The 27,817-nt window shown below is 43.1% G+C and overlaps 3 protein-coding genes across 3 annotated transcripts in view; all 3 read right to left on the bottom strand.

Annotated features, from left to right (window-relative positions):
- Positions 1-5,802: 5,802 nt before the first annotated feature.
- On the bottom strand, positions 5,803-6,555 carry LOC143282881 (uncharacterized). Its single transcript, XM_076588755.1, has one exon. The coding sequence runs from the start codon at positions 6,543-6,545 to the stop codon at positions 5,814-5,816; it is 732 nt and encodes a 243-aa protein (XP_076444870.1). The 5' UTR covers positions 6,546-6,555; the 3' UTR covers positions 5,803-5,813.
- A 640-nt stretch (positions 6,556-7,195) lies between these two features.
- Positions 7,196-8,356, bottom strand: LOC143282880 (uncharacterized). Its single transcript, XM_076588753.1, has one exon. It carries the CDS (start codon positions 8,209-8,211, stop codon positions 7,201-7,203), a length of 1,011 nt encoding a protein of 336 aa, XP_076444868.1. The 5' UTR covers positions 8,212-8,356; the 3' UTR covers positions 7,196-7,200.
- A 9,179-nt stretch (positions 8,357-17,535) lies between these two features.
- LOC143282882 (nuclear pore complex protein Nup205-like) overlaps positions 17,536-27,817 on the bottom strand; it is a 54,009-nt gene continuing 43,727 nt past the window's right edge. The window contains exons 32-39 of the mRNA XM_076588756.1: positions 27,119-27,251; positions 25,259-25,516; positions 24,920-25,000; positions 23,202-23,371; positions 22,372-22,486; positions 20,897-21,031; positions 19,748-19,911; positions 17,536-19,222 (exon numbers count right to left, since the gene is read on the bottom strand). Coding sequence (XP_076444871.1) covers positions 19,136-19,222; positions 19,748-19,911; positions 20,897-21,031; positions 22,372-22,486; positions 23,202-23,371; positions 24,920-25,000; positions 25,259-25,516; positions 27,119-27,251 — 1,143 coding nt within the window. The 3' untranslated portion in view covers positions 17,536-19,135. The remainder of the gene's footprint in view (positions 19,223-19,747; positions 19,912-20,896; positions 21,032-22,371; positions 22,487-23,201; positions 23,372-24,919; positions 25,001-25,258; positions 25,517-27,118; positions 27,252-27,817) is intronic.

Genomic DNA, 27,817 nt, shown 5'->3' on the forward strand with positions numbered 1-27,817 from the left:
TTTGAGACATGTTTATTGATAAATGGAATAAACATGGTGCTAAGTTTCATAGCCCTTACTTTCATGGTTCATTTTTTGTAGCTGTAGTGATAAAACATAGTTTTTTTTTACAACAACGAAATTGAGGGTGGTTCCAAATGCAGCATTCCAGCATTGTTGAAAGAAGGGTTATTTTCCACATAAATCACATTGAGAAACCCTGTAGAATGTAAAAAATTGCTATTTGAGAGTGGTTGAACTATACAAATGATCTAATATCAGTAACATGCAATTGGCTAATTAGTAATTTTTCATTTGGCATTCTTCAGCATACTAGGCCTTAGTATAGGGTTGAAAAAATAACAAAAAAATGAAGAAAATACTTAGTCTTGAAATTTGGAGACATTATTACAGATAAAGTGAATAAGAAGAGCACAAACTTTCAAAGGTCTTACTGCAATGGTTAACTTTTTGTAGCCAGAGATAAATAGGATTACCTTTTTTACGATAACAAAATTGAGGGTGGTTGCACATCATAGTGGTGAAATTCACAACATTGTTGAAAGAATGGTTATTTTCCACATAAATTGCATTGTCAAACCCTGTAGAGTGTATAACAATGGCTATTTGAGAGTTTCTGCATTATACAAATGAGCTAAAATAAATAACATGCAAGTGGCCAATTGGTAATTTGTCATACGACATTCCTTAATACACAAGGCATCAGTATGGTTTGAAAACAATTCATAAAAAAAAAAGACTCATAGTTTTGAAATTTGGAGACATTATCACAGATAAAGCGAATAAGAAGAGCACAAACTTTCAAAGTTCTTACTGTTATGGTTCACTTTTTGTAGCCAGAGATAAATAGGATTACCTTTTTTACGATAACAAAATTGAGGGTGGTTGCACATCATAGTGATGAAATTCACAGCATTGTTGAAAGAAGGGTTATTTTCCAGATAAATTGCATTGTCAAACCCTGTAGAGTGTAAAACAATGGCTGTTTGATAGTTTCTGCATCATGCAAATGAGTTATATAACATAAAATTTGCTAATTGGTGATTTGTCCTGTGGCATTCTTCAGTACAGTAGGTATAAGTATGGTCTGAAAAAAAAGAAAAAGAAATGTCACACAGTCTTGAAATTTGGAGACATGATTATTGATAAAGTGAATAAGCACAGTAAGCAGCTCTTCAGTCTATGGTACTGTGTAGTTGGGTGGAGTTGGCCTGTTGGGGTATCCTTTACGATGATCTTTTTTGTATAGGTAATCCACAGCCCAGCTTCCCCCTCCATGGGCACATTGCCTCATCAAGGCAGATGTTTTCCTCTGGGATGTAGAGGGCCTTGAATCTGTCTCGCAGATGGGTGTAGACAGGCTGGATTTTGTGGAGAGGATCGTGGTTTTCTTCTCCCCGGGGAATGTAATCTTCGTTGTTCGAGACATGAAGCATGGCCAGAAGTAAATTGAATCTATCCCTGGACATGATGTTGGCAGCAAAAGGTGACACCAGGATAGGATTGGTTGACCAATAGTCAGCAACTTGTGGTTTGTGGGTGAGACCCATGTGTATGAGAATCGCCAAGAAACCAGTCATTTCGTTCACTGTAATCCACACTGTTCTTGAAGAAAACAAGCTGTTTTTCACACACATCACACTGGTAATATTTGAAAGTTTCTGCACTGTAAGAATACACTAACACTAATCATAGGGCCAAAAAACCTCACTATTTGATATCCAAAACAGCCGCAGTCTCTTCCCTGGCACAGCGTATCACACAAAGTTACACCACATTTTGCACACCAGTTTGGGCTTTCCCGAAATTTCACCTCAGGATAGCGTTTGCGCCATGCAGTACAGACATGGCATTTCCTTAACTTCTTCTTTCCACTGGGTCGTGGAGGAAGAACGGTGGAAAAATGTCCACCTTGAAGGCGAGCCTGTGGGGTGGGCACAAGTCCTTGAGGACGGGGCTGGGCCGCAGGCTGGGCAACGGCCTGGGCAACGGCTTGGTCAGCAACACCAGCTTGATACCTGGCATTGAGTTCATTGCCAATTATAACAATGAACTTTTTCAGGGACATCCTAGATCCTCCTTGACTCCTCTGGTACTTAGCATGGAGGATGGATGCCTGAATAAGTGAGAGAGTGGAGAGGAGAAAAAATAATTTTTTCCACCACTTCATCGTCTTCCGGTTGAGCGGCATGTAGGCCATGTTGACAATGTAGTATTGGACAACTTGGACATCCGCAAACTCAACAATGCCTGTGTACCTTTTCACACACCACAGATGTGTGTACAGTATTTGTATATATGTGATGTAGATGAATTACAAATGAACATATCATATTCATAATATCAGTTGTAACACAATCATATGTGGAAAAAAAATATATCCTGGAGGATGAATGATTTTTAGATTATTGCGTGAACATATATCATAGGGAAACAAACTCATGATAAATAAAATGACTACATACCTTGGTGTAAAGCCTATACATGGCCGCTGTGGTGGGGCTGCAGAAACCAGCTGTCTGGGCATAGCCTTCCTGTTTGGCCGCACAGTCCCAACACAGTGAGTGTCTTGCATCACCAGCTTCTCCGCCAGCTCATGGCAGCAGTAGTAATTATCTACATAGACTGTCTGGCCTTTCTTCAGGAGGGGCTCTGCAATTCTCATCACATCGACCGGTTTGTTGCTGATGTTGGGGATGTTTCCAAAAATTTCAAAGTCAAACACATAAGCTGATGATGACTCGCACAGCTCATATAGTTTGATCCCCCACTTGACAGGCTTATCTTTCATGTACACCCTGAAGCCCAGCTTCCCCCTCCATGGGCACATTGCCTCATCAAGGCAGGTGTTTTCCTCTGGGATGTAGAGGGCCTTGAATCTGTCTCGCAGATGGGTGTAGACAGGCTGGATTTTGTGGAGAGGATCGTGGTTTTCTTCTCCCCGGGGAGTGTAATCTTCGTTGTTCGAGACATGAAGCATGACCAGAAGTAAATTGAATCTATCCCTGGACATGATGTTGGCAGCAAAAGGTGACACCAGGATAGGATTGGTTGACCAGTAGTCAGCAACTTGTGGTTTGTGGGCGAGACCCATGTGTATGAGAATTGCCAAGAAACCAGTCATTTCGTTCACTGTGGCGTTCTTCCACTTCCGAAAGAGACTGTGGTGTGGCAGAACACCTGTTTGTTGAAGAGACTGAGTGGCATACCGGTTCGTGTCTTCAACGATATGCGCCATGATCGCGTCGTCAAAAATCGCGTCTTAAAAGTCTGTGGGGGTGTGGCCAGTCATCCCTTGTAATTGCAGTCTGAGAGGGCTTCGAGTGTGGTTTGACCTGTTGAGCTGCGGCTTCAGAGGGGAGTGTCTGGGTGTCTGTATTAGTGGTTTGTTTTGGTTTCATCTTTTTGATGGTTACTTGCATTGTCCCCATTTGTGTTTTGAGTGACTGGTTTTCCTTCATTAATTGTACATTTTGTTTTTCAACATTAGCTAAACATGTTTCTAAAGATTCTATGTGTTGTTTCAATTCTTCATGTTTGTCTGTTATAATTGGTTGAAGTTCGTTTTTTGTAGATGTTTTTATGTCTTCACTGATGCATAAGACCTGGCTCTGGAAGTTGGTTTGGGTGTTTGAAAGTTCCTGAAGTTCTAGCTGCAGTTGCGTCAGTCTGTTTAACACTGATGGAGTGACACAGGCGGTTGGTGTGGTACAAGTGCGGGTTCGGCCACTAACGGGGGAAGACTAACTTGGCGACGCTGCTTCCTTCTCTTGTTAGTGGGACTGCCTTTGTGGGGCAGTTTGACGGCTGTGTTGTCACTGGGTGTGTCTTCCGCGTGTGGTGGCTCCGCTGTGGGGGCATCATCACACAAATGCACTGGCACCGATAATAATGATTCACGCCACGAACCTTCGGGAGATGCCACCATGTCTTTAACTATTGTCTCTAAGATCGGGAATTCTTTACCTGCCCACTCCGGACATCCTCTGCCCTGCACCAGTATCGTTCCACTGTTTGTCTTGTTCTTCAGGTACAGTGTGATTGTGATGTTCTTTTGTTTGTTGAAAAAGGCACGTAACGTTATTTTTTAAATGTTTTCTGGAAGAGACTGGATTGGCCGCGTTGTATCTTCTGCAGTGGGTTTCTTAGGTTTATCCAGCAGTTTGGCGTTCTGATCAAAGTATTTTTCAGTGATTATGATATTTTTGTCTGTGTTCCCTAAGCACTGGAATCTGTGCGCTAAGAGGTCTGACCATGCCAAAATTTCAGCCAATGAGCAAGTATGTCGTCTGAATAAAGTCTGATGTGGTGGTCATTTCAATTGGTTGAGATTCACTGAGGAGGTGGCCTCTTCAGGGCCTTGGTCCTCACTCAGTTCCATTGTCCTTTGGTGAAGTGGTGCTATGTACACATGGGAGGGGGAGGTTTAACTGAGCCTTTGGCATCTCTAAGCACACTCTCACAAACACACACTAACCCATTGTGAACTGCCTGTCTGCCGAAGTTCAGACAGCCACACTACATGTTGAGCTCAACTCTCTCAGGAAGTGTCTAGTGGAGGCTGATCGGCACTGTCTGTTGTCCTTGTCACCGAGAGCACTGGAGCGTCACACGCAGCACAGCGTAGAGTGCGGCAAAAGAATTTAACTTAGATAATTGCTTTTTTTTTCTCCTTTTTCCTTTTTAAATAGACACTGGATGACTACATCAACACCAGATCTAGCGTTCATCACCAACGACCTGTTCGTCAGGACCACAAGAACAGTCCCTCAACCAGCTTGGAGGAAGTGACCACAAGCCCGTAAAACTCTATCAACCTCAGCTTGCAGGCTTCTCAAGCAAAGTGTTTTCCCCACTGGAATTACAGAAAGGTGAACTGGAGTCTCTTTGAGACCCTCACAGATACATACACAAAGCCAATCAACATCAGGCAGAAGGACTCAAACAAGATAGGTTCAAGACTTCACAAAGGCAAAGACTACAAGCCTTACTGGACGGAGGAATTCCAGAATCTGGAAGATGCTGTTACGGAAGCCAGGGACCGAGCAGAAAAGCAGCCATCACTGGAGAACAACATAGCGCTGAAGGAAGTAACTACCAGATACAAGCTGTCCTGCGCACAAGCTGCAAGAAAAAGCTGGCAAGAGAAAACTGAAAGCCTAAATCTCGATAAGGATGGCAGCAAGCTGTGGAAACTGGCTAGAACCCTCAGCAGGGTGTAAACACGCCTTGTCTGGGTTGCGATGCCATTGTTGTTTGTCTGAACACATCTTTGTTTGCAAGAGAGGTTTTTACCATACAGGCCCAATTTTTTTTTTAATGAAAAAATCCTAAAAATGAACTTTTTTTAACGGTATAATTTACAAATATCAGCATATATGCAACAAAATCAAAGAAAAACAAAAACCCTTCTTTAGAAATAAGGATAAAGCACCTAAAAGCAGTATGCCAAAGGGGAACAGTCTACTACTCCACATAAATGAACAAACCTCAGATGAATGTGTGTATATGCTGTGAAATGCGGAATTTGCGAAAATGAAGAAAGAAAGACAAGAACATTCTTACCTTGGGTCTCATCCCTCCCTCACTTGTTCCTCCATCAGATTGCAGGTATGTAATCCAAAAAAGGTGCAGGAATGTATCTTGAGCATGAAGATGAGTAATCCATGGCACACAAAACATCTGATCTTGTCAGGAAGTATGATGAAGAAGAGCAGAATCCTTCATTTGAGTCATATGACTAAGCCAGTTGAAACAATTCATCACTTCAAAATAAAAATCACATAGCACAAATAATACTCAGCTGTACATCCCTAGTGCTCTCCTGCTCCATATACATCTCTGGCCCTTGCATCTTCTTCCCTGATGTTCAGTCGTCGTGCCACGGCGTAGTCCTTCTGACGTTGACGGGCGTCACCAACAGTTGCAGCATCTGCGTTCCTCATCCTGCTGTGGTCCTTGTTAGCAAGGAGCTGAAGTGTGACATTGGACACATCAATGTAGAGGCTGTTCATGACTTTCACCAACTCAAAGGCTCCTTCATTGAAAACAGCTACTGCTCTTGCCACGCCCCCTTCCACCCTCTTCATCCCCATGGTCTTTGGACACCGGCCCGAAATCATGGAGTTCAGGCACTCATTCGTGTTTTGGGTCCCTCCATGAGTCATCTTTCTAAGAAGCATTTCATCAGACATGCGTTGATACACCGGAATCATTTTATGTGCAACATCGATTGAAACAAAAGTTGACGATGCATGGTCCTTGTGGCTGCCAGGCTGTTCGCCGTGAGCAAGTGCCCTCTGGTAGAAGCACCGGCTCTCTGGGCCCTGTGGACACTGGCGGTGGTGGGGCTTCTCATCAGTAGACATAGAATGGTAAAGTCCAGCCCATATTGCCCTCCTCATGTTGTCGATGTTGTTGGTGTTGCTACGGATTGTGTTGCCATAGTAGTCTTGCAGCATGTCACATTTCTTCTCAGTAAGCCGCCCAATGCCAAACCCAGCTAACCGTTCTTCCTTGGCCAGCTTCCTGAAAACAGTTCCCATGCGCTTGTGTGCATGGTTTATACATTCAAGCTTGGTCACTTCCAGGGATGGTAGACATTCTGGACAGCTTTGAATGCAGACGAGTCTCCATCACTGAGCATTTCAATATAGCAAAAACGAAATTTTTCTTCAGAGCGTCACCAGTTGGTTTTTTTTTTTTGTTTTGTTTTGTTTTGTTTTTTCAAAATGTTGACTTTGAAGGCCGTTTTTTAACGAAAACATACAAAAATTTTGAAATTTATGCTGTAACCACACAATCTATCCTAGATATTTAGTGATTGTTTTTTTTATATCAGAATTGCTCTTTGCAAATGATGATGCATGGGTTTAACTTCCTTTAGATGGAAAAAAAAAATTAAGGTGTTACTTGTGACATATTTTCAAATTTTGAAAAAAAATCATGTAATTATCAGAAAAAAAAGTTAAAAAAAAAAAGTTCAAATAGTCAGCAAATCAATACCACATCATGTTTAAAATTGCTTTCTGAATATGCATGACAAATTTCATGCTTTTATCTTTGTTAGTTCTTGAGATATTTGTTTTAAAAAAATGTCACCTGGCCAAAACATGCCGATTTGAGAAAAACGAAAAAAAACTATTTAGAAAATACATAGTTGTGAAAGTTGTTTTGACAGTAGAAAATTTGCAACATAATCTATCCACAAGTTACTTCAGAGCATTCCTGGTCCATATGTCTGTCCTTCTCCCTTCTCTTGTGTTCTGGTGGCCCTTTTCTTTTGATTTTTGTTCGCTTTATGCGCACGTTTTTGGCTGGCGCACAGTCATCATCAGCTTGGGAACACCTTTTGAGGTCCTGTGTTGCCTGGTACTGCTGAAGATTACTGGAGGGAGCTGAGCCAAGCTTTTTCAACACCTGAGAAAGGTGAAAACACCCCTGATTGAAGTGGGACACAGCAGAAGTTACAGCAGCGTTGATCCGGCTGGCACCAACGTGGACCGTTTTTGGGCATCTTGCCCAGATCTGCCCATTGACGCACTCATTGGCATTTTGTGTGCACCCATGCTTGATCCTGTTGAGGAGAGAAAGTTCTGACATCCTGTCATAGATTGGCCTGATGGCTCTGGCCACATCTGCTGAGAGGGGTGTGCCCACATTCTCCTTGTGGGGGGGTGGCCGCTGACTGTTGGCGATGGCCTTGTTGTAAAAGCACCAGGACTGTGGGCCCTCAGGACAGTTCATGTGCTGTGGGTTGTCGTCAGATGAGGTGCAATGCAGAAAGGAAGCCAGAATGGCCTCCTTCATTTTGGCAGGGTCCCCCAGGTTCAGGTTCTGCATGATGGCATTCCTGTAGTAGGACTGCAAAATGTTGTAGGCCCCAGCGGTCAGAGCTCCATGCCGGCGTCCACCCAGCTTGGCTTCCTTGTTTTTTTTGCGCAAAGCCGTTCCCATCCTCTTGTCGCAGTGGTTGACACATTCAAGTTTTTTCACATCATATATGTTCTCATCACACACTGCCTTGAATGCCACCGAATCTCCATCAGACAGCATGTTGGTGTACTGCATGCTGTTCTTCGCAATTGAGCGTCGCCACATGCGCACGGCTGCCTCCTTCTCCATTCCTTTTGAAGAACCATTATAGTTCTTCTCACAAACAGGAGCATGCTCTCTCCTCCACTCTGCCCTTTCTATTTCTGTCATTGTCATTCACAGTGCATGTATGGCAGTACTTTGAGAGGACTTCATAGTCCAAAACAAAGCCAGTCATTACATCAATGACGATGCCTACACCATAGTTTGATGTGAAGCCACGTTTATGCCACGTTCCATCAAATGAAACCATGACATCAACGACAGCACAATGATTGTTTTCATCTCCATCACTGTCATCACTGTTAGAACTGGCACTGCCATTATCTCCATTCTCCCTAACCGAATCACCATCACCTTCATCCTCCCCAACAACACCAGCATCATCTTCATCTCCCCCCATCCGAATCAGTCAAAACCAAAAAATCGAAAATTTGACCGTTTTTAATGAAAATACCACTGCCGTGTGTTACCTTAAGTGGATATAACCCAAAATAAAGTCACTGGTGTCAGCAGGCAGGAATCATACAGTTTTGATACACTTTGATGTTGAATCTATGTACAACACCCATAGTAGTGATGTGTTTTGACATAGGCAGTTCTTTTCCTGAGGTTGTCCCAGTAGTAGCCTTTCAGCTGCCTTAGCTGCTGCTTGGTGTGGTGTCTAGTGCAGGCATTCCCTGGAGCTGACCTGGCCACCAGCAAAGCCTCCAGTGTCTCCTCCTTGGTGTGGTGTCTAGTGCAGGTATTCCCTGGAGCTGACCTGACCACCAGCAAAGCCTCCAGTGTCTCCTCCTTGGTGTGGTGTCTAGTGCAGGCATTCCCTGGAGCTGACCTGGCCACCAGCAAAGCCTCCAGTGTCTCCTCCTTGGTGTGGTGTCTAGTGCAGGTATTCCCTGGAGCTGACCTGACCACCAGCAAAGCCTCCAGTGTCTCCTTGGTGTGGTGTCTAGTGCAGGCATTCCCTGGAGCTGACCTGGCCACCAGCAAAGCCTCCAGTGTCTCCTCCTTGGTGTGGTGTCCAGTGCAGGTATTCCCTGGAGCTGACCTGGCCACCAGCAAAGCCTCCAGTGTCTCCTCCTTGGTGTGGTGTCTAGTGCAGGTATTCCCTGGAGCTGACCTGACCACCAGCAAAGCCTCCAGTGTCTCCTCCTTGGTGTGGTGTCTAGTGCAGGCATTCCCTGGAGCTGACCTGATCACCAGCAAAGCCTCCAGTGTCTCCTTGGTGTGATGTCTAGTGCAGGCATTCCCTGGAGCTGACCTGACCACCAGCAAAGCCTCCATTTCATTTCATGGACATGTTTTAAGATCTTTGTGGATTTGATATCATGGTGAAACTGCCGGGCCTTCAGAGCTAACTGTTGCTTGGAGCTCTTGTCCAGGTAATAATATACATCCACCAGCAGCTTGTCAAGGTTAACTCATTCTACTCCACAGCTACATGCCTGGCACAGCTCCTCTGGACTCCTCCAGTACTACAGGAGACCACTTTTCTGATGATTTTCTGCTGGATTTCACCACCCTGGCAGTGTCCTCTTTCAAAACAAAGTCACCCAGAGTGCTTCCTCCCACAAGCTCCAGTTCCAGCATCGCATCCAGCAAGGCCGAGGACCCTTTGTTGAACCGCTGGACGGAAATGGAGAGAGCTGTCTCAACAGTCCTCTGGTTGCCCCGCCTCTCTTTTGGACATGCACTCCACAACAAGGAATGAAAACTTTCGTTAGAATTTTGTGTTTTTCCTGCCAGACATCGACGAAGCAGTTGTGGATCCTCAGGTCGTTGGTAGATGGGTTTCAAAGCTTGGGCAACATTTGCAGGAAGAGGTCTTTTATGAGGTGGTGGAGGCTGGCAGTCTGCGATGGCCTGTTGGTAGAAACACCACGAGAATGAGCCCTTTGGACAGTGGTCATGGTTGTGAGACTCGTCTGTACTCACTGTGTGAAAAAAGCTGGCCCATACAGCATTTTGCATCTCGAGGAGATCACCGCTATTTTCTTTGATGGCTTTGCCATAATAATTGGTGAGTTCCTTGATGCGAGCCTCGGTAAGTTTGTTTCGCCCACCAATGGGCTCACCTCGGGCTTTCATCTTCTGTACCAGGTTACGCAGAGCTGTCCCCATATGTTTTGTGACATGATTGACACACTCCAGTTTTTCAGTGGGGCGTCCATTGTAGGGGTCCACCTCAAGCAGTCTGCTGTGTGTTTTGGCGTCTCCATCACCGAGCATCTCTGTATATCGAAACCCATGAAGCTGCACAGAACGCTGAAACAAAATCACAGCTCCCTCCATCTCCATTGCAGATGCCGAACAGTCCGTGTTCTTCTGGCACTGACTCCGGTGTGAGTTATACCAGTTGGCATAACCTGAATCTTGGGGTTTTGGTCCAGACTGGCATACCTGACAAAAATTACTCAGTGCAACAAAGTCCAGCACAAGACCAGTCATTATATCTATGACTGTCACCACCCCATTGTGTGATGTCCTGCCTCTTTTTTGCCAAGTCCCATCAATGGAGACAGAAATATTTAAAATTCCATCCTTGTCTAGAACAGCCGTGTTCATATCTAAATAAGAAGCATGAACTTCATCTCCTGCCTCCTGTAAGTGTTTTTCGACTGCATGCTTGGCACCACTGTATACCTGCTTCTTCAGTCCATACCACGTCTTCTCGTTCATGGGAGGAGGCATGCCCATCATAGCGAAGAACCGTTTTGTTTGCTGGAAACCAATACCATACCATTGGCTGTTGCAGCAGTGACAATGCGCCGATTGCATGTCAGCTGACTGGATGTCCAAGAAAAGCGGCACAGCCCACACTGGCTACAATGTCAATCGGCGCAGCCTAACTCAGCATCCTCATGAGGGAAATCTTCAACAGCGTCAGGTTCTCTTGGGTGCAGTTCATTATAAGTATCTTTCACAATTGTGTGCACATTCCTCTGAAGAATGTCACAAGTGTCACGAAAAACACTGCATGCCACTTTGTGGATACGTTGGTATGTGTTCTCACTCATATTAGGCATACCAAAAATGGCACAGAATTTGTTGAGTGCTGCATACCCACCGCCTGCTTCCATGGAAAACATAACGGCTCTCTGGTTCACATCAAAGGCCCGATCACCTCTATCACTGTCAAAATTCCTAGGAGATGAATTCTCAAATTTACTGTATGTGCACTGCTTGCATTTGAGCACCACCGTTCTTGACAGTCCCATCTTTTCATCGAGAAAGAGTTGTACCGACGAGTCTTCACACATGGGACATGTCATATCATTCAGTAACCTGTTCAATTGACCAACATCAAATAAGCACCACTCGCGCTGTCTGAAAACGTCCTGATCGTTATAATTGTTGGTCTTCCGGTTGAACTCCTGCACAAGTCGTATCTTTTTGGCTGAGGCTGACTCTGGAATCTGTTCACGAAAATCACCAGCAACTTCATCTGTTTCAACTAAGGAAACACGCGGCCCATGTTCGATGTCAAAATCCAGCAATTCGTCACCTTCTTCAGCCTTTCGTTTCTTTGCATTTTCTGCATCTTTAAAGCTTGTCTTTTTGATGCAGAACCAAAATGGGCTGTTTTCAGCGTGTGACGTTTCTTTCGTGGCATGTTTGTCTCGTAGAAATAAGTTTTCTTTTCTCTTTCAAAAACTGGAAACGAATGTTTACACAAAGTGCCAGGATGTTGTAACTTCGTTAATCTCCGAAAGAGTGTTACAAGCTTTCTGATTGGTTGGTTTTATTCAGTCATTGGACTGGCCACAATTCGGTACAATATTTAAGTGAGCCACAAACATGGCTTATCTTGTTCTACAGAAAAGCCATGATCATGGCTCATTGTGCAAAGAGGGTTAGGTGCCGTTGTGCACCTTGAACTGATGAAATACATGGATTTTATGACAGAGTCGGTGTTGGAAGAGAGCGCCCTGGATGGCTACATGCTATCAGAACTGACAGCACATTCAGCACATCATCACCTGACTGTGTCATGCCCTGATGTTCTGCATGGCCATTGTGCACAAAGTACATAATTTGTTGAGAAAATACACATTGTTCAAACAGTAGGATTTTGATTTTTATGACAGATGTTTGCTTTTTTGGTGCAAAGTTTTGTGGTGCAAAAGCCCTGAAATGGCCTGTTCGCTGTCGGCTGGGCTATAAGCGACTTAATTTAATTTGATATTCATACTCTCACAAAAATTATTCAGCATTGATGAAGCCAAACCACACAAGGGAAAAACATATCTTGAGAAACTGGGTATTTTTTTTTTGCTTTTTGTGGTCATGCTTACTACAGAGACACAGTGCCTTCAGGAAAGGAGAGTGCATGTTAAAATTTTTGGTGTTTTGAAAAGTTCAGGCAACAGGATGTTCTTGTTGTCTTTCTGCTCCCTAATGAGGTTGCATGTCAGCGTCAGTTGCAGTAGTTTCTGTGGCATCTTGTTTTGTGCAGTTGCCCCTGGTTTCCACATTATGTCTGGTGATCAAACGTTTGATCAGTGAAGTGACAGACCGTAAGGTTGATGTTCAAACGCCCTGATGCCCAGACTGCAGCAGAGAATAGTTTTGAGGTTGTCCTGCCTCATTTTGTATGTCAAAATGTATTTTAATGGGCCATTGTCAGGAACAACAAGCTTCTCATATTATGCATCAACAAGGTCACTGCAGCACAGGAAGCCAAAAAAGCCAGTCTTTCACTTTGATTTCTGAAGAGAATTTCCTTTTTGACGAAAAAGTCACTTCATAACATATCGGCAGTGGTGATGTTTGGTTTGGATTCCATGCCGGAGGTATTGGGGTATTGAAATGAGGGTGTGGGGGGAAAAAAATCAGTTTTTTGATCAGCCTTTGGATGGCCCTTGTGGTTGGCTGGGCTGGGAACACTATGTATTTATCAGGACACGATGCAGTGGGTCCCTCCAGATGGTGGCATGTTTGTAGTTTGAGTGTTTGATATGGGTGAAACATTTATGCAGTATCAAATGCAACATGTTCAGCCTCCTTTAAGGTGGACAGGTTTTTCACCAAAAATCATTAAAAAACGTGTTTTGGGATTATACTTGTATTTGGTCAAATAATGTCTCTTCTTTGCATTTCTGTCAACCATTTTGCTCAATTTGGCCAATTTCATTGCAAATAAAATCATTTTCTGACATGGGTGTGTGTGAAGTTTGAGCGAATGTGACAAAAAAATCAAAGTTTGCATCGATTTGGACGGCCTGGTGCTCGCGATCTGGTTTGGAAACCCCCACTTATTTGGTATCAGTGTGAAGGTCATTCACCGGTCTGTCCTCTCATTCCTATTTCCTGTGGAAAATTCCACTCACGGAAACACACGAAAAGCAAATCCGAAGGAACCCGAGAGGCATTTTTGAGGGGTTGTGGCTGAGTCGAGGTTTCTGATTGGCTTGTCGGAGTAAAGTGCTGGATATAATAAAAGGTGCTTCCGGAAATCATGCTTAAAATTAAGGAAAGTTTGCCTCCGCTACCCATGCTTTGGTTTTGGGCATTTGTATGCTTATTAGTAACACTAGATAGGTAAACCTATACATTTTTGGAAACTAGATAGAATGAGGAATCAGATAAAAATAAGAAAAAGACTATACCTTGTATGCAGCTGGAGATAATCCACAGAATAAAACCACCAAGTTTGCACATGGAGTTTCGAAAACGTCAACAACAATGTTTGATAGTTAATTTCACAGGTGTATTACAGTCAAAATCACAAAATTCAAACAAAACTGTACAAAATAGTGTTTCTGCTGCAGGAAACAGCCAGTGGTTAGTTCCTGTGCCTCTTGTGGTATGCAGCAAAGCAGCCTGGGCAGAGTCCCACATCGCAAGCACGGCACTCCCAGCTGGAACGAACACGTGTGTCATGTCCTGCCACACAGTTTCTTTTCTTTCCAACTGGGAGCTTGACCAGGTCATGTCCTTGCAGGGGATGAGAGGGACCAGGTTGAGGGGCTGGTGGTGCCACTTGGGGTTGGGGGTTGTCTCTGGCAGCCCTGATCTCAGCAGCTGTATGCCTCCTGCGCACAACTTTCTGTGGCGGGTAGTAGTTTCCAGCCAGGCTTTCCACCACAGACACCATGAACATGTATCTGGACAGCTTAGGGGCATCACTGGTGTTCTGCTGGAACAGCAGGTAGCTGTTGAGCACTGCCCTGCCAAACGGTGAAAATGCCACTTTTGTTGTCCACTTCATTGGCTTTCTCTCCGCCAAGTACTGGTAGAGTTGTGCATCGCCGAGATCCACTCCTCCCATAGTTTAGTTGTACAAGACAACAATGTTGGGCTTCTGGACCATGTTGCCCCTCCTGTTTTGAATCTCTGTGAAGCCTGCTGTGGCAGTTGTTGACAGCATAACAGGCTTTTTCCTGCCATCCTGGTATGCCACACACAGCAGTGGATCCATTCTCCGTTCGGACACCTCCCTGTTCCTCAGTCTCCTCCTGATGCTTTCATGGGGAAGGCCTCTTCTGTGTGTCCTCACAGTTCCAGTGGAAGTAGTATTTTGCTCATACAGAGCCTGGAACAGCACTGGTTAGGAAAAATAATTGTCCAGGCAAAGATGGTGGCCTCTGTTCAACAAATCTGCTTCACGCATCAGTCGCATGACAAGGTCGTATGTCGCTCCATGTAAATTTTCTACATCCAGTGGATCATGGGCCCCTTTGCATATCTCAAACCTGCAAAGATAGCCATTTGTACTATCTGACAGGCACCACAGCTTGATACCAAACCGGGCATGTCTTTTGTTTGGCATGTACTGGCGAAGGTGAGGCGTCTTCCCCTTATAGCCAATCATACTCTCATGAATGCTGATGTCTTGATGAGGGTGGTAGTAATACAAAAAATTATTTTGCAAGTGTTCAATTACTGGCTTGATTTTGAACAGCTTGTAGTCTGGATCCTGTCTGTCAGGCACATTTTCATTATTTGCAAAATGTAGGAATTTCAGCAGCAGTTGAAAACGGTCCCTTGAAAAATGTTCAGTGAACCATGGTGTGGATTGGCTTTTGTGGGTAGAATCCCAGTATGCCTGCAGATTGGGTTTCCCAGAACAAGCATGAGATAACTTGAAGTAAACGTGAATGTGGCGATAGCCTTGAGATGGCCAAAGTGGTCGGCGAGGCCCTAAGAACCACAATTTGATTTGATTTGAAGCATGAGATAGTTAAATATATTTTTATAACCCAACTGACGGGTGATCAGCCCTGAAATGGCCCCTTTGTGGTCGGCTGGGCTATAAGCAACATGATTTCATTTCTCCAAAAGTTTGATAACTTCATGGCTGGAGTGACTGTCTACAATCAGTAGTTGTGGCCTCTCACTGCCACAGTAACCTGGAACAACTTCAAACCACAGGGCCCCAAGGTCATTGTCCATCCACACCTTGTACCGGTATTTCCATTTCCAGGGTGTTGTTGGTTGCGTTTGAGTAACTGATTTACTTTTTCGAGAGCATTGAAGGTTGTGTTTGATTAAAGGGATTTAACTGTTTTGCCCTTCACCTCTGGTGGGGGGCATGACTGTCCCAGCAGCATTGACTGTGGCCACAATCCGTGATATATTGATTATTGACAGTTCTGAATCAATGTCAGTGTTTGTAGGTCTTTGTTTTAGGGGGAATCTGACAAGCCTGTCACTGTGAAACATGTGCTCATTGGCTGCTGGGATCTGCATGACATTAGACATGGACGTTACACGGCAGATTGTCTGAAGACTTTATTTCCGAGATGTCCCTCCATGAACGCTGGTGGACTTCTTGAAAGAAGTGAACATCTTTAATCAGATTTGAATGTTTTCAATTGGTTCTTATAACATTATTTTAGAATAGAATAGAATAGGTCTTTATTACCAAGTGTACCGGGGTCACAAGGGATATTGGGGGGTATAGTACATAAACAGGTTAAAACATAAAGGAATAGTAAGTTTTGTTTGTATAACAAATTTAACTTCTCAACTATCAGCATTTGAATAAGATATGCAGAATAAAAATGTAAGTAACTGAATAAAAAAGAAAAGAAAAAACGAAATAGAACTGATATGCTTGTGAATGTCTGACTGGGTGCTTACCTGTCTAGATATGAAAATTACAGGTGAAAATTTCATCACCGTACAAAAGAACTTGCTCATAAGTAATCCAGTCACTCATGTTCCGCAGTATCCAGAAATGTCACAGCTTTTTTCACAGTAAAGTCAGTGTCTATCAAACCAGTCTTGCATACAGATAACAAAGGTGATAATAAATGAAGTGCTCTTATGTTTTCCAGCACTCTTCACTGCTAAGTTTCAAAACAAGACCTGTTGTGATTGCCAGTGCCAGAAAAAAATGCATCTCAATAAACGTCACTGGTGTCCAGCGCTGAAGGCATGGGCTTGCTTTTGTATTTCCCTGCTGAATTTTGTTTTCAGCATACAAATTTTTTTTCCACCATCAGTTGAATGAAATTGTCATCAGTGAACAATGAAAAGAAATCAAAAGGTTTTGGGTCATCTGGAAGTACTGTACCACGTTGAGTTTTTCACCTCCACTGAACGGCATGTTGACAACTCCCTCCCCCTTGACACTCACCTACCCATTGCCTGAGTCATCCCAAATTCATGATTATCTGGTGCTTGATGTATATCAAAAATATCACCCACCACAGCCAGTTCATCAAGGATGTTCAGAATTTCTTGTTCACCTGCTTTCTCTCCATAACAGCACCCACAAAAAAATCATCAAACACGTTCCTAATTCTGGCACATTCTCTGTTGGCCCAAGCCATCATTGTTAGCAGGCGTTTCCAGTCACACAATGAATTTTAAGCAACTACTGAGAAACCTTGCTGAAATGCTGAAAATCCATGGTCCAGGCATGTTCAGACATTCATGCAAATTTAATTAGTTTGTGAACAAACCGTAGTTGTGTATCTGTGTGTGTCACTGAAACTAGGCTAGTCAGGTCAACAATCCAGCAACTGCCAGCCATGGCCATGTCATAGCACGACTTAAGTTGTGACAACCAGTGATCTATGCTTGCATTACTGTTCGCATTATTTGTTTTCAGGTGTTTTCATCCGATAGTATGTTTTTTTTATGTTTGTGAAAGCATGCTCAGGATTCAAATCATATGAAGTATTTTGTTATACACAGGACCCCACTGAAAAAGGAGAGGGGATTGTTTTGTTAAGTTAATTCCCTTGAATGAGAAGAGTTGAAAATAAATTTGAACAAACGTGAATTGCTTGTTGTTTCTGGTGTGTGTGTTTTCATGTGGTGACAGTGAATTGGGCGCTGTGTACTGATTTGTTTACAGTATGGAGGTGGTGACTCACAAAACATGTCACACAGTATGCCATCTTTATTTTCGTGCAGTCATGTCATGTTCTGCTTGCGCTCTCTCTCTCTCACTATCAGCATGAACACACACAAGGGTTTTTTTTTTTTTAATGTTTATTTTTCTGCAGACATCTTTCTGTACGAAACCATTTGACAATGAGGAATACTCTAAAAGATGTCCTCAAAAATTCCCATATGTTTTACAAAATTGCTGAACCACCAGATTACAAACACTCATCACAGGCACACACATACACTCACATGCAAATGTAGATACTTTATAGTCTTTTATCTCAGATGCAAAGACTGGGCAACTTCTTTCCAAAACCCATTAAGATACTCAAGTTTCATGGTCAGTTTTAATGTTTTCATTCATTTCTCAAATACATGTACCAGAAAAACAGGAAAATGAGTGCAAAATATTCTAAAGATTTTTTTAAGTCTCTGAAAGCCAACAAAGATGACTTGCTGAGTTATAATTTGTGAGAACTCTTGACATTGCGTCTGACCTTGAACACATGCACATGAGTCAGAGTGGATTTTACTACAACTTTGCCAGGAACAACTCACTTGCCATGGGTTCTTTTACATGCGTTATATACATGGGACCTTGGTTTATCATTTTATCCAAATGACTAGTGTCCAGACCTTAAACACACTCGGGTTCTCTCGCTTCCCATGTGGGCACTTTACCACTACATTACTACGGCACAAAGCCACCACTGCTCACTAGAAAAGTAAACTGCAATCAACAGAATCCAGCATCCACTGATCCAAGCAGTACTGAAATCTGCCCAGCAGTTGGCAAAAGGAATGCTGTCCACAAGCAACAGCAAAAGGCACTATACATCAGCCTGATGTCACTTTGCCCTCCACCTGTGAGAACAAAACTGGCTCAATCATGCCTGTGTCATAATGTCAACCACCTGTGAGGGCCATGTAAAGTGGGCAGCTGTGTATACAACGCATGTCAGCAACACTTACATTGACAAATAGTTCACTTGTAATTCTGCAGCACACTGCACATTCCATTCACAAAAGTTAAACTGCTCGCAAACCAGGCTGACATCTGTAAGGAAAGCTGTACACACTGCCTAGTCTTTGATATGAAACACACAAAATAACCTCCCCCCCTTCTTCATAGAACCCACTATACACATCCTTCCCCAATTTACAAAAGCTATCGGTCTTGGTCTTGCATCTTCTGTGTTTCCTGGTCCCAGTTCATTGGCATACATGTTAGAATTAAATCAGCTGTACATCCATCCCAACCCTTTCAATGTTTACAAAATACTTTTTCCATGATTTTGATCAAAAGGAACACAATTTCTGAGGAAGCATACCCATGTGTTTCAGGACAAAATCTGTGTGCACTGTACCTATACCACTCCATCCAGGTCAGGCATCTGCTCTGTTTTTTTCATTGCAGATGCGTAGCGTTTTTGGATCAGTCTGCACATTTTGACACCTTGAAACTGCCAACTCCATCCACATTTGTTAACAGACAACTGAACACACACTCACACATGGACAAACTGACGCCTGACTCACACACAAAACACTGAGTTCATGTCCAACCAAAGTGAAGAACAGAGTGACAAGTGTGGGTGTCAGTTCACTGGGTCCAAGTACAACCTCTAAGAGAAGAATGCAGTATGTGTGCCAGCTGATCACTTCACTGCTGTCAGTCTCTAGCACAGACGACACATTAGCTGGTGTGAAGACGGAGAAGCCGACGAATGCGACGAACGATGGCCTCTGTGAAACTGTAGTGGGTGTGTCTCTTGCCGTAATTCTGAAACGTAACCAGCAGTGTGCAAACCATTATCACCAAGCAGTTGGTGTCAAACCGCTCTCCCTACCCTCCACCTGCTCACTTTGTCTCTCCCCTATGTACAAACAAAACATTTCCCTGAAATATATACAAAACATTACCCTGACATGCAAAACATTTTCTTGACATACAAAACATTTCCCTGACACACAAATCAAACATTTCCAGGACTTACCAACCATTTTCACCTGACATTTAAACCATTTCCATGAAATACAAAAAACATCCCCCTGACATTTCCCTGATACAAACCAACCATTTTCCCCTGACATACAAAACAAAACATCTCCCTGACATATAAACCATTCCCTGTCATACAAACAAAATATCTCTCTCCCTTACAAACAGAACAGCTCCCTGACATGCAAAACAGACCATTTCCCTGACATACATACAAAAAAACTTGACATGCAAACCAACCATTTCCCTGAAATACAAAACAGACCATCTCCCTGACACACAAACCCAATGTCCAGCCCCCCTCACCTGATTGATGTCCAGCACTTTCTTCAGCAGCACCTCAGAGATGACGGAGGGCGCCGTTTTCTTGAAGAGGTCAAGGTCGGCATGAGTGACCCCATGGGCCACCTCCTCCAGCTCTGGCCCCACCCCCTCCATGTCCCCCCCTCCCTGCTGAGGCCAGCTGGGGTCTGCGGCAACAAAAAATGGGGGCACGATCAGAGGAGAAATAATAATAATCACATTGATATTATCAATAATAATAATAATAATATTAACATAGTATTGAATCTTTGTGAGAGAAATGAATCGAAGCACATTCATGACAGCTGTTCGCACAAATGCGTGATACCGAGGAGCGAAAGACAAAACAAATTCATATGAGCAGAGTGCAAGAGAAAGTGTAGACAGGAAAGATTGAGTGGAAGGTGGGAGCTATGGGTAAAGAGGTAGGTTTTTATGGCCAGACTTGAAAGACCTGAGCGCAGAGATTCGACAAAGCGAGAGAGGGAGCTAATCCAAAGTATATTAAGTCCTGAGATACAGAGAGAGAAAAGCGGCAGCTGAAATGATGCTAAAAGAATATATACATATATATATTTATTCATAAGAGAAGGTGGTGGTGAAGAAGTTTTTGCTGAACGTCCTTGTCACACATGGGTGATTTTTAGACCTTTTGTTGTATCATTTTCACATGTTGAGTTCAGAGATGCCAACCCCTGTCAAGAGTTTGTAGGAACAATCAGGAAATTTGGTGGGAACATTTTGAATTTGGTAGGAACACTCCGACTCCAAGCCACATCAGCCAGTGTACATTTGATCTACAAAGCATACAAACACTTGGGCCTACCTGTGACACAGTGTAACTGCTACGATTATTATGCTGATTGGTACACTCAATGCTGTTTCAATGTAAACACGCATGCAATTATCTAAGCATCATCAAGTGAGACCAAGATTAGTAGTGACTGACTTGGCCTCATGACTGATAGGTCCAGAGTGTCTGGGTAAAGTTATGACAGAAAGCATGTGAGCATCTATCTAGTTGAAAATGAACTTGTCAAAACAATTTTGACGTTCGCGTAATGTCAGAACAAACAGCGACTGAGTGTAACAAATACGGCGAGATTGTAACAGTTGGCATCTTGGGAAACAGGGAAGGGGGAAGAATCCTACCCTGCAGCCGCCTCATCTGTTGCTGGTGCTGGGCCAGGTTCTGGAAGGCGCGGGGCTGCTGGCCGACCGGAACACAGTGCAGCAGGTAGTACTCCAGGTGGCGCCACACGATGAACAGGCAGTTCTCCAGCACGTCTGGGCATCCGTTAGGGAAACCTTTCATTGTGATGCTCTGCTATGCTTCATTGTGACATAACACTACACTTCATTGTGACGCTACACTTCACTTTAACGGTGACACTATACTACACTCCAAATCAAATCATGGTGCTTAGAGCCTCACCAACCACTAAGGCCATCTCAAGACTACTGCCACGTTTGCATCTACTTCAAGTCAAGGGTAAAAGTACAATAAAAACTAGTCTCTGCTTCAAGATTTTCACTCAGAAAGTTTAAAAACCCTCCAGAGTTTACAGAATTCAAATCTGATTAAACATGTTCACTTCCTTCAAGAAGTCCATTACAATCTACAGAAGGACATCGTGAAACAAAGTCTTCAGAGAATCTGCAGTGCAATGTATGTGTCGACACTACACTTCATTATGACACTACACTACACTGCAGCTGCCGGACCTTACGCATAAACCCAAAGCACTTTTCAGGCCTTGAGAGCCTACCCTAGGTTTGTGTAAAAAGTTCATATGAAAGGACATTTTTTTAAAGTCATGAAAGAGAAACAAATAAATAAGCAAATATTTCAAAATAAAATCAGATAAAAAAAAGTATGATAGTGAGTAATGTTCAAGCACTGTGTCCTGACTGTCTGGGCTAGAATTTGATAATAGTGGAGTGTGTACAACCTGTCTTTGACAAAAATTTGATAATAGTGGAGAGTGTACAACCTGACTATCTTTGGTGAGAATTTGATAATAGTGAAGAGTGTACAACCTGACAATCTTTGTTGCGAATCTGATAATAGTGGAGAGTGTACAGCCTATCTTTGTTGCTAGTCTGATAATAGTGGAGTGTACAACCTGACTATCTTTGCTGCAAATCTCATAATAGTGGAGAGTGTACAACCTATCTTTGCTGCGAATCTGATAATAGTGGAGAGTGTACAACCTGACTATCTTTGCTGTAAATCTCTTAACAGTGGAGAGTGTACAACCTGACTATCTTTGCTGCAAATAAGAAAATAGTGCACAGTGTACAACCTGACTATCTTTGCTGTGAATATGCTAATAGTGGAGAGTGTACAACCTGACTACCCTTGTGAATTTGATAATAGTGGAAAGTGTATGACCTGACTATCTTTGTTGTGAATCTGATAATAGTGGAGAGTGTACAACCTGACTATGTTTGGTGAGAATTTGATAATAGTGGAGAGTGTACAACCTGACTATCTGGGGTAGAATTTGATGATAGTGGACAGTGTCTTGTCAATGTTACATCCCCACAGAACAAAACCTTTGCAGGAGTGAAATGACTGAAATAAAGTAGAACAACAACAACAAGAAGCAAACAAGAGAGGATACAGGAGAGGTGCTGAAGCTCCTGAGCCTTGCTGGTGACCATCTGGTGAAGGCGCCTGCGAGCCACGGCCTGCCGCTGCTGTGACGACAGCTTCTCCACTCCGCTCACCTCCGACAGCTGAAACACCATCACTTCCTGTTCATCATCATAATGGGTCGAGGGGTAGCCTAGTGGTAACATGCCTGTCTAGAAAATGAAAGATTTTACTTTCGCTTTCAGCAGTCAAATAACACACAGAGAGTGGAAGTACACTTCTTACTTCCTTCCACTACTGGCATTTTGAAGTTTGAAGCAAGTGAATCAGTTGAGAAGTTTCTGAGCTATGAATTTTTTTTAGCTGAAGTTTTTTTGGACAAAAATGGCTGAAAATGACTGATTAGACATGCCTTCAATCATGGGCAACGGTTATGATGAGATACTTTTATTTGTAGCTGAGTATTTAGAGAATGATAAAAACAAGCACACGCACGTAACAAATCACTTAAGAGTCAGTTTTCAAAATTTTTGATGCACACACAGAGCTTGAAAACACGTTTCATTTTTTTTTTTCAATCATTCTTCACAATTAAAGTGTTCCAAATTTACTTTTATATAAACTGTGATGTTTTCTGCATATCATGAGCTGTCTTCCACAACAAAATAAATAAAGCCTTATTTCATATGATTTTTTTCCCTTTGATATGTATGAGTTCAGGGAAGAGTTACTTCCCTTCACAAAGGATTTAGACATTCTCTTGTGATTTTTCTATCAGGGGAAAGAAGGTTAAAGGTCCCATAGTCTTCATGGTCCTTAACTAATTGTGAAACCCTGTATGTAACTAATCCAGCAGACCTGTTTGAGATCCTCGGTGCTCAGTTCGTGGATGGTGGCCAGCTTCTGCTCAATCTGTCGATGGGACTCGAACACAGCGGTGAACTGTGCAGCACACATCCGCAACTGGTACACCACCACACCCAGGCTGGGAGCCTGGTACATGCTCAGGCTGACTGCGCTGGACACATCTGGAAGGAAAAAAAAAAAAAAGAAAAAAAAAAAGAAGAAAAAAAAAAGAAAGAAAATAGTACTTCACTGTTTTTAAACCAGTATTAATTTTTTTAAAGAACAGAATGTGGTTCGGCTCTATGGCTTGCATAGACATACTATGGATAGTTATGGCTTGTCCATTACTTTTTAAAGCAAATAAATGTGTATCTTGAGAAAAACTCTCTTTCAATATGATGCTTCCTGCTGTCGTTGAGGCTGCCATTTACTATAATGTTGTGACGTCACGAGCATGGAGACTAACTTTCACTTTTGGCTGATTTGGGAAGCAGAATGAAACAATTTAACCAAAAAATACCATGCAAGTACTTTTCAAAGAAAAAAAATCCAGTACTGTTCAAGGATTGTGCTGGAATGGATTTTGCTAGGTTCCATACAAATTTGAACCGAAGTTTATGGAAGAAGAATTAAAAGAAGCTGCTGAAATGTTGACAACACAGAACAAAGTTTTGCGAGAGTATGTGGAAATTGCGTCTTTGCCAACTCCATCGTGCTCATAGACAGCACATGCTGCAGAGACAATTTGACTGTCACAGCGTTTGAATGATGAATGTGATGGGCCTGAAGTTTACACTGACACAGAACATCCATCGTTTCCGACAGTTATTCTAAACCAAGCAATCCTGGAAGTTTACTTTGTCACACAATTGATTACTGTCACAACTGACCTCTTTCTGCTTCCTTTCTAGAGAAGGAAGCCTAATATGGCGGCACCCTGTGTTGTGCCAAGCTGATGATAATTCAAATAAATATAATTGCTTCAATGTGCAGATATGTTCAGTTTAATGCATGATTCAGCAATTTCCTTTTTCCAGCATTTGAGAGCATATTATTTCACTGTATGTCCCCTTTCTCATCGAAAAAAAAAATCCCATCTGATCTAAACCGCACATACTGTTAAAATACACTAAAGCGACAGGGTAAGTGCTAAATAAAAACATGTTATCAACTTTCACACTCACTTATATCTATTCTATCACTCCAATTCTTCTTTAGTGATCATGCATGCTTTTGTGTTGTGTGCGAAACAGCACAAGCATATGAGCATGTGTGCATGTGCGTAGATACATGCTCATATGAGTGTGTGCACACGTGTGTGTGTGTGTCTCGGTGTGAGCATGCATGCAAAAATTGGAGACAGGTGGAGGTGCATACACAGAGATGCCTCAAAAGCCAAGATACAGAGAAAGACAGAGAGACTTGCTGACCTCTAGAATAAAATACTGAGAAAGACAGAGATGCTAATATCTAGAGCAAACAAAGAAAAAGACAGACAGCGATGCCTCAAAAGACGAGACATACAGAAAGAGAATGACAGATGCTAAACTCTAGAATAAACCGTTGAGAAAGAAGACCGATACCTCAAAAGGCAGACACATACACAAGACAGAGACACTAACACACACTTTGACTAAACAGCCATTAACCCTAAGAGAACTATGCTGCTGCTAACCTTCTCAGTCCCATTCCAAGTTCCAATACAAACAAAAGCAACACCATCTTCTCACCTTCCCCATTGAGCAGATCTCGAACTGAAGCTTCTTCCAAGTTGGGTCCAAACAGGATGCGACTATACTGGTATGTGGAGCCTGAAAAATATACACATTTTAAAGGTGCATGTAGAGCAAGGGAAGAAATCACGAGCCAGCCATTACTTTCTGGACCACATAAATACATTTCTATCAACCATGAAAGTGAAGTGTGTGTGTGCTGGCAACAATAATTAATTACATTTTTGTTACAAAATAAAATACAACACTAAACAAATATACAGCACTACAATACAATACGACACAATGCAATACAAAACAACACAACCCAATACAACACACCCACACCCCACTCACTGGACTGCGTAATGACGGCCCTGCAGAAGGCAGTGATGTTGGCAGCAATCTCCTGATAGGCCAGCGCCACGTCGGCAGCCCTGTCCCGGCCTTCAGCGGCCGGCGTCTGGCTGGCCAGGGCCCTCAGCTGCTTGTTCACCTTCTCCGAGAAGCAGAATCGGGGCAGCAGGGCCAGCATCTGCCGGTGAAGCCGGGCCCTGTGGGTTCGGAACTCCACCTGGGCCGTCACAGAGTCCAGGAACTCGGACGCCAGGTCATCTGCGGACATGGTGGTGGGGTTTGGAAACCCAGTTCTGATGTTACTTTCCCCCAAAATACGGAGTATGGCTGCTTTATGGCGAGGTAAAAACGGTCATACATGCCCACTTGTGTACATATGAGTGAACGTGGGAGTTGTAGCCTACGAATGAAGATGATGATGTTACTTTTTTTTCTTCCCCCAACAATCTTTATTTAGACAAAGCTCTACAGAAACTATTTCATGCACTGGGAAGTGAAAAAGAATTCCGCTCTGAACACTGACCATACAACATCAAAAGAACAAATGCAGAACCGCAAGCATTCATGAACAACTGATTCCATTTCAAAGCTTTAGTCCTGTTCAATTCATATGAATGGTGCCCGCTTACGAACAAATTTTTAAATTGCACAGTCATCACATGCTTGTTTAAAATCTGTTCTGAACATTTGCACTGTTGGCTTTACTTTGTTGGTTCTGCATTTGTATACAAAGATCTAAGCAATCAATAAAATATATGAAACTCAGAAAAGCATCTATCAGTTTGTGTTTTATTATCATATTAAAAAAAATGCATTATTGAGAACAAGTCTATAACACTTTTGACACTTTTCTTTAAATAACTTATGAACTCTGGTGATACCTCATTATATTTAAGGATTATAGGGTTCCCTTTTAGATGTGACCATGTAATGAAATTTCATACTTTTTTTCTCACAACTTTTCTAGACCAGAAACTTGGTTCATAATCTCAAATTTCTCTCTGCCTGACTTACACACAAAGACCCCTGTGACTGCAGAAAGAGAAAGACACAAAGACCCCTGTGACTGCAGAAAGAGAAAGACACAAAGACCCTTGTGACTGCAGAAAGAGAAAGGCACAAAGACCCCTGTGACTGCAGAAAGAGAAAGACACAAAGACCCCTGTGACTGCAGAAAGAGAAAGGCACAAAGACCCCTGTGACTGCAGAAAGACACAAAGACCCCTGTGACTGCAGAAAGAGAAAGGCACAAAGACCCCTGTGACTGCAGAAAGAGAAAGGCACAAAGACCCCTGTGACTGCAGAAAGAGAAAGGCACAAAGACCCCTGTGACTGCAGAAAGACACAAAGACCCCTGTGACTGCAGAAAGAGAAAGGCACAAAGACCCCTGTGACTGCAGAAAGAGAAAGACACAAAGACCCCTGTGACTGCAGAAAGAGAAAGGCACAAAGACCCCTGTGACTGCAGAAAGAGAAAGGCACAAAGACCCCTGTGACTGCAGAAAGAGAAAGGCACAAAGACCCCTGTGACTGCAGAAAGAGAAAGACACAAAGACCCCTGTGACTGCAGAAAGAGAAAGGCACAAAGACCCCTGTGACTGCAGAAAGAGAAAGGCACAAAGACCCCTGTGACTGCAGAAAGAGAAAGGCACAAGGACTCCTGTGACTGCAGAAAGACACAAAGACCCCTGTGACTGCAGAAAGAGAAAGGCACAAAGACCCCTGTGACTGCAGAAAGACACAAAGACCCCTGTGACTGCAGAAAGAGAAAGGCACAAAGACCCCTGTGACTGCAGAAAGAGAAAGGCACAAAGACCCCTGTGACTGCAGAAAGAGAAAGGCACAAGGACTCCTCCTCACCCTGACAGTTGGCGCGGGCGATGACGGCGGTGGTGAGGGCCAGTTCCCTCATGGCCGCCAGGTCCAGGGAGGGAGACCGGCCACGCAGAATGGTGTTGAACACGTCCCCGTGGGAAATGACAAACAGCATCACCTGGTCACACACACACACATAGGTGACAGCTGACAGTGCTTACTTTTTATTTGATTATTATCATCTTAGTCTTACTTAGAAACATTGACAAACAGCATCACCTGGTCACACACACATAAATCACAGTGCCAGCTCTGCTTTTTATTCAGTTTATTATCATCATACTCAGAAATGTTGACAAACAGCATCACCTGGTCACACACACACACACACACACACACAGAGCTCACAGTGCCAACTCTACTTTTTATTTCATTATTATCTTACTCAGAAATGCCAACAAACAGCATCGCCTGTCACACACACACACATAAAGAGCTCATAGTGCCAACTCTACTTTTTATTTCATTATTATCTTACTCAGAAATGCCAACAAACAGCATCGCCTGTCACACACACACACATAAAGAGCTCATAGTGCCAACTCTACTTTTTATTTCATTATTATCTTACTCAGAAATGCCTCTACTTTTTATTTCATTATTATCTTACTCAGAAATGCCAACAAACAGCATCACCTGGTCACACACACATCAATCACAGAAACGTTGCTTCCATGCCACTAC

The sequence above is a fragment of the Babylonia areolata genome, chromosome 6 (genome assembly GCF_041734735.1).
Source record: "Babylonia areolata isolate BAREFJ2019XMU chromosome 6, ASM4173473v1, whole genome shotgun sequence".
NCBI classification, from domain to species: Eukaryota; Metazoa; Mollusca; class Gastropoda; order Neogastropoda; family Buccinidae; genus Babylonia; species Babylonia areolata.

Excerpts from the sequence above, each read along its gene's own strand:
- LOC143282881 (XM_076588755.1), bottom strand. The coding sequence starts at position 6,545 with ATGGGAACTGTTTTCAGGAAGCTGGCCAAGGAAGAACGGTTAGCTGGG.
- LOC143282880 (XM_076588753.1), bottom strand. The coding sequence starts at position 8,211 with ATGACAATGACAGAAATAGAAAGGGCAGAGTGGAGGAGAGAGCATGCT.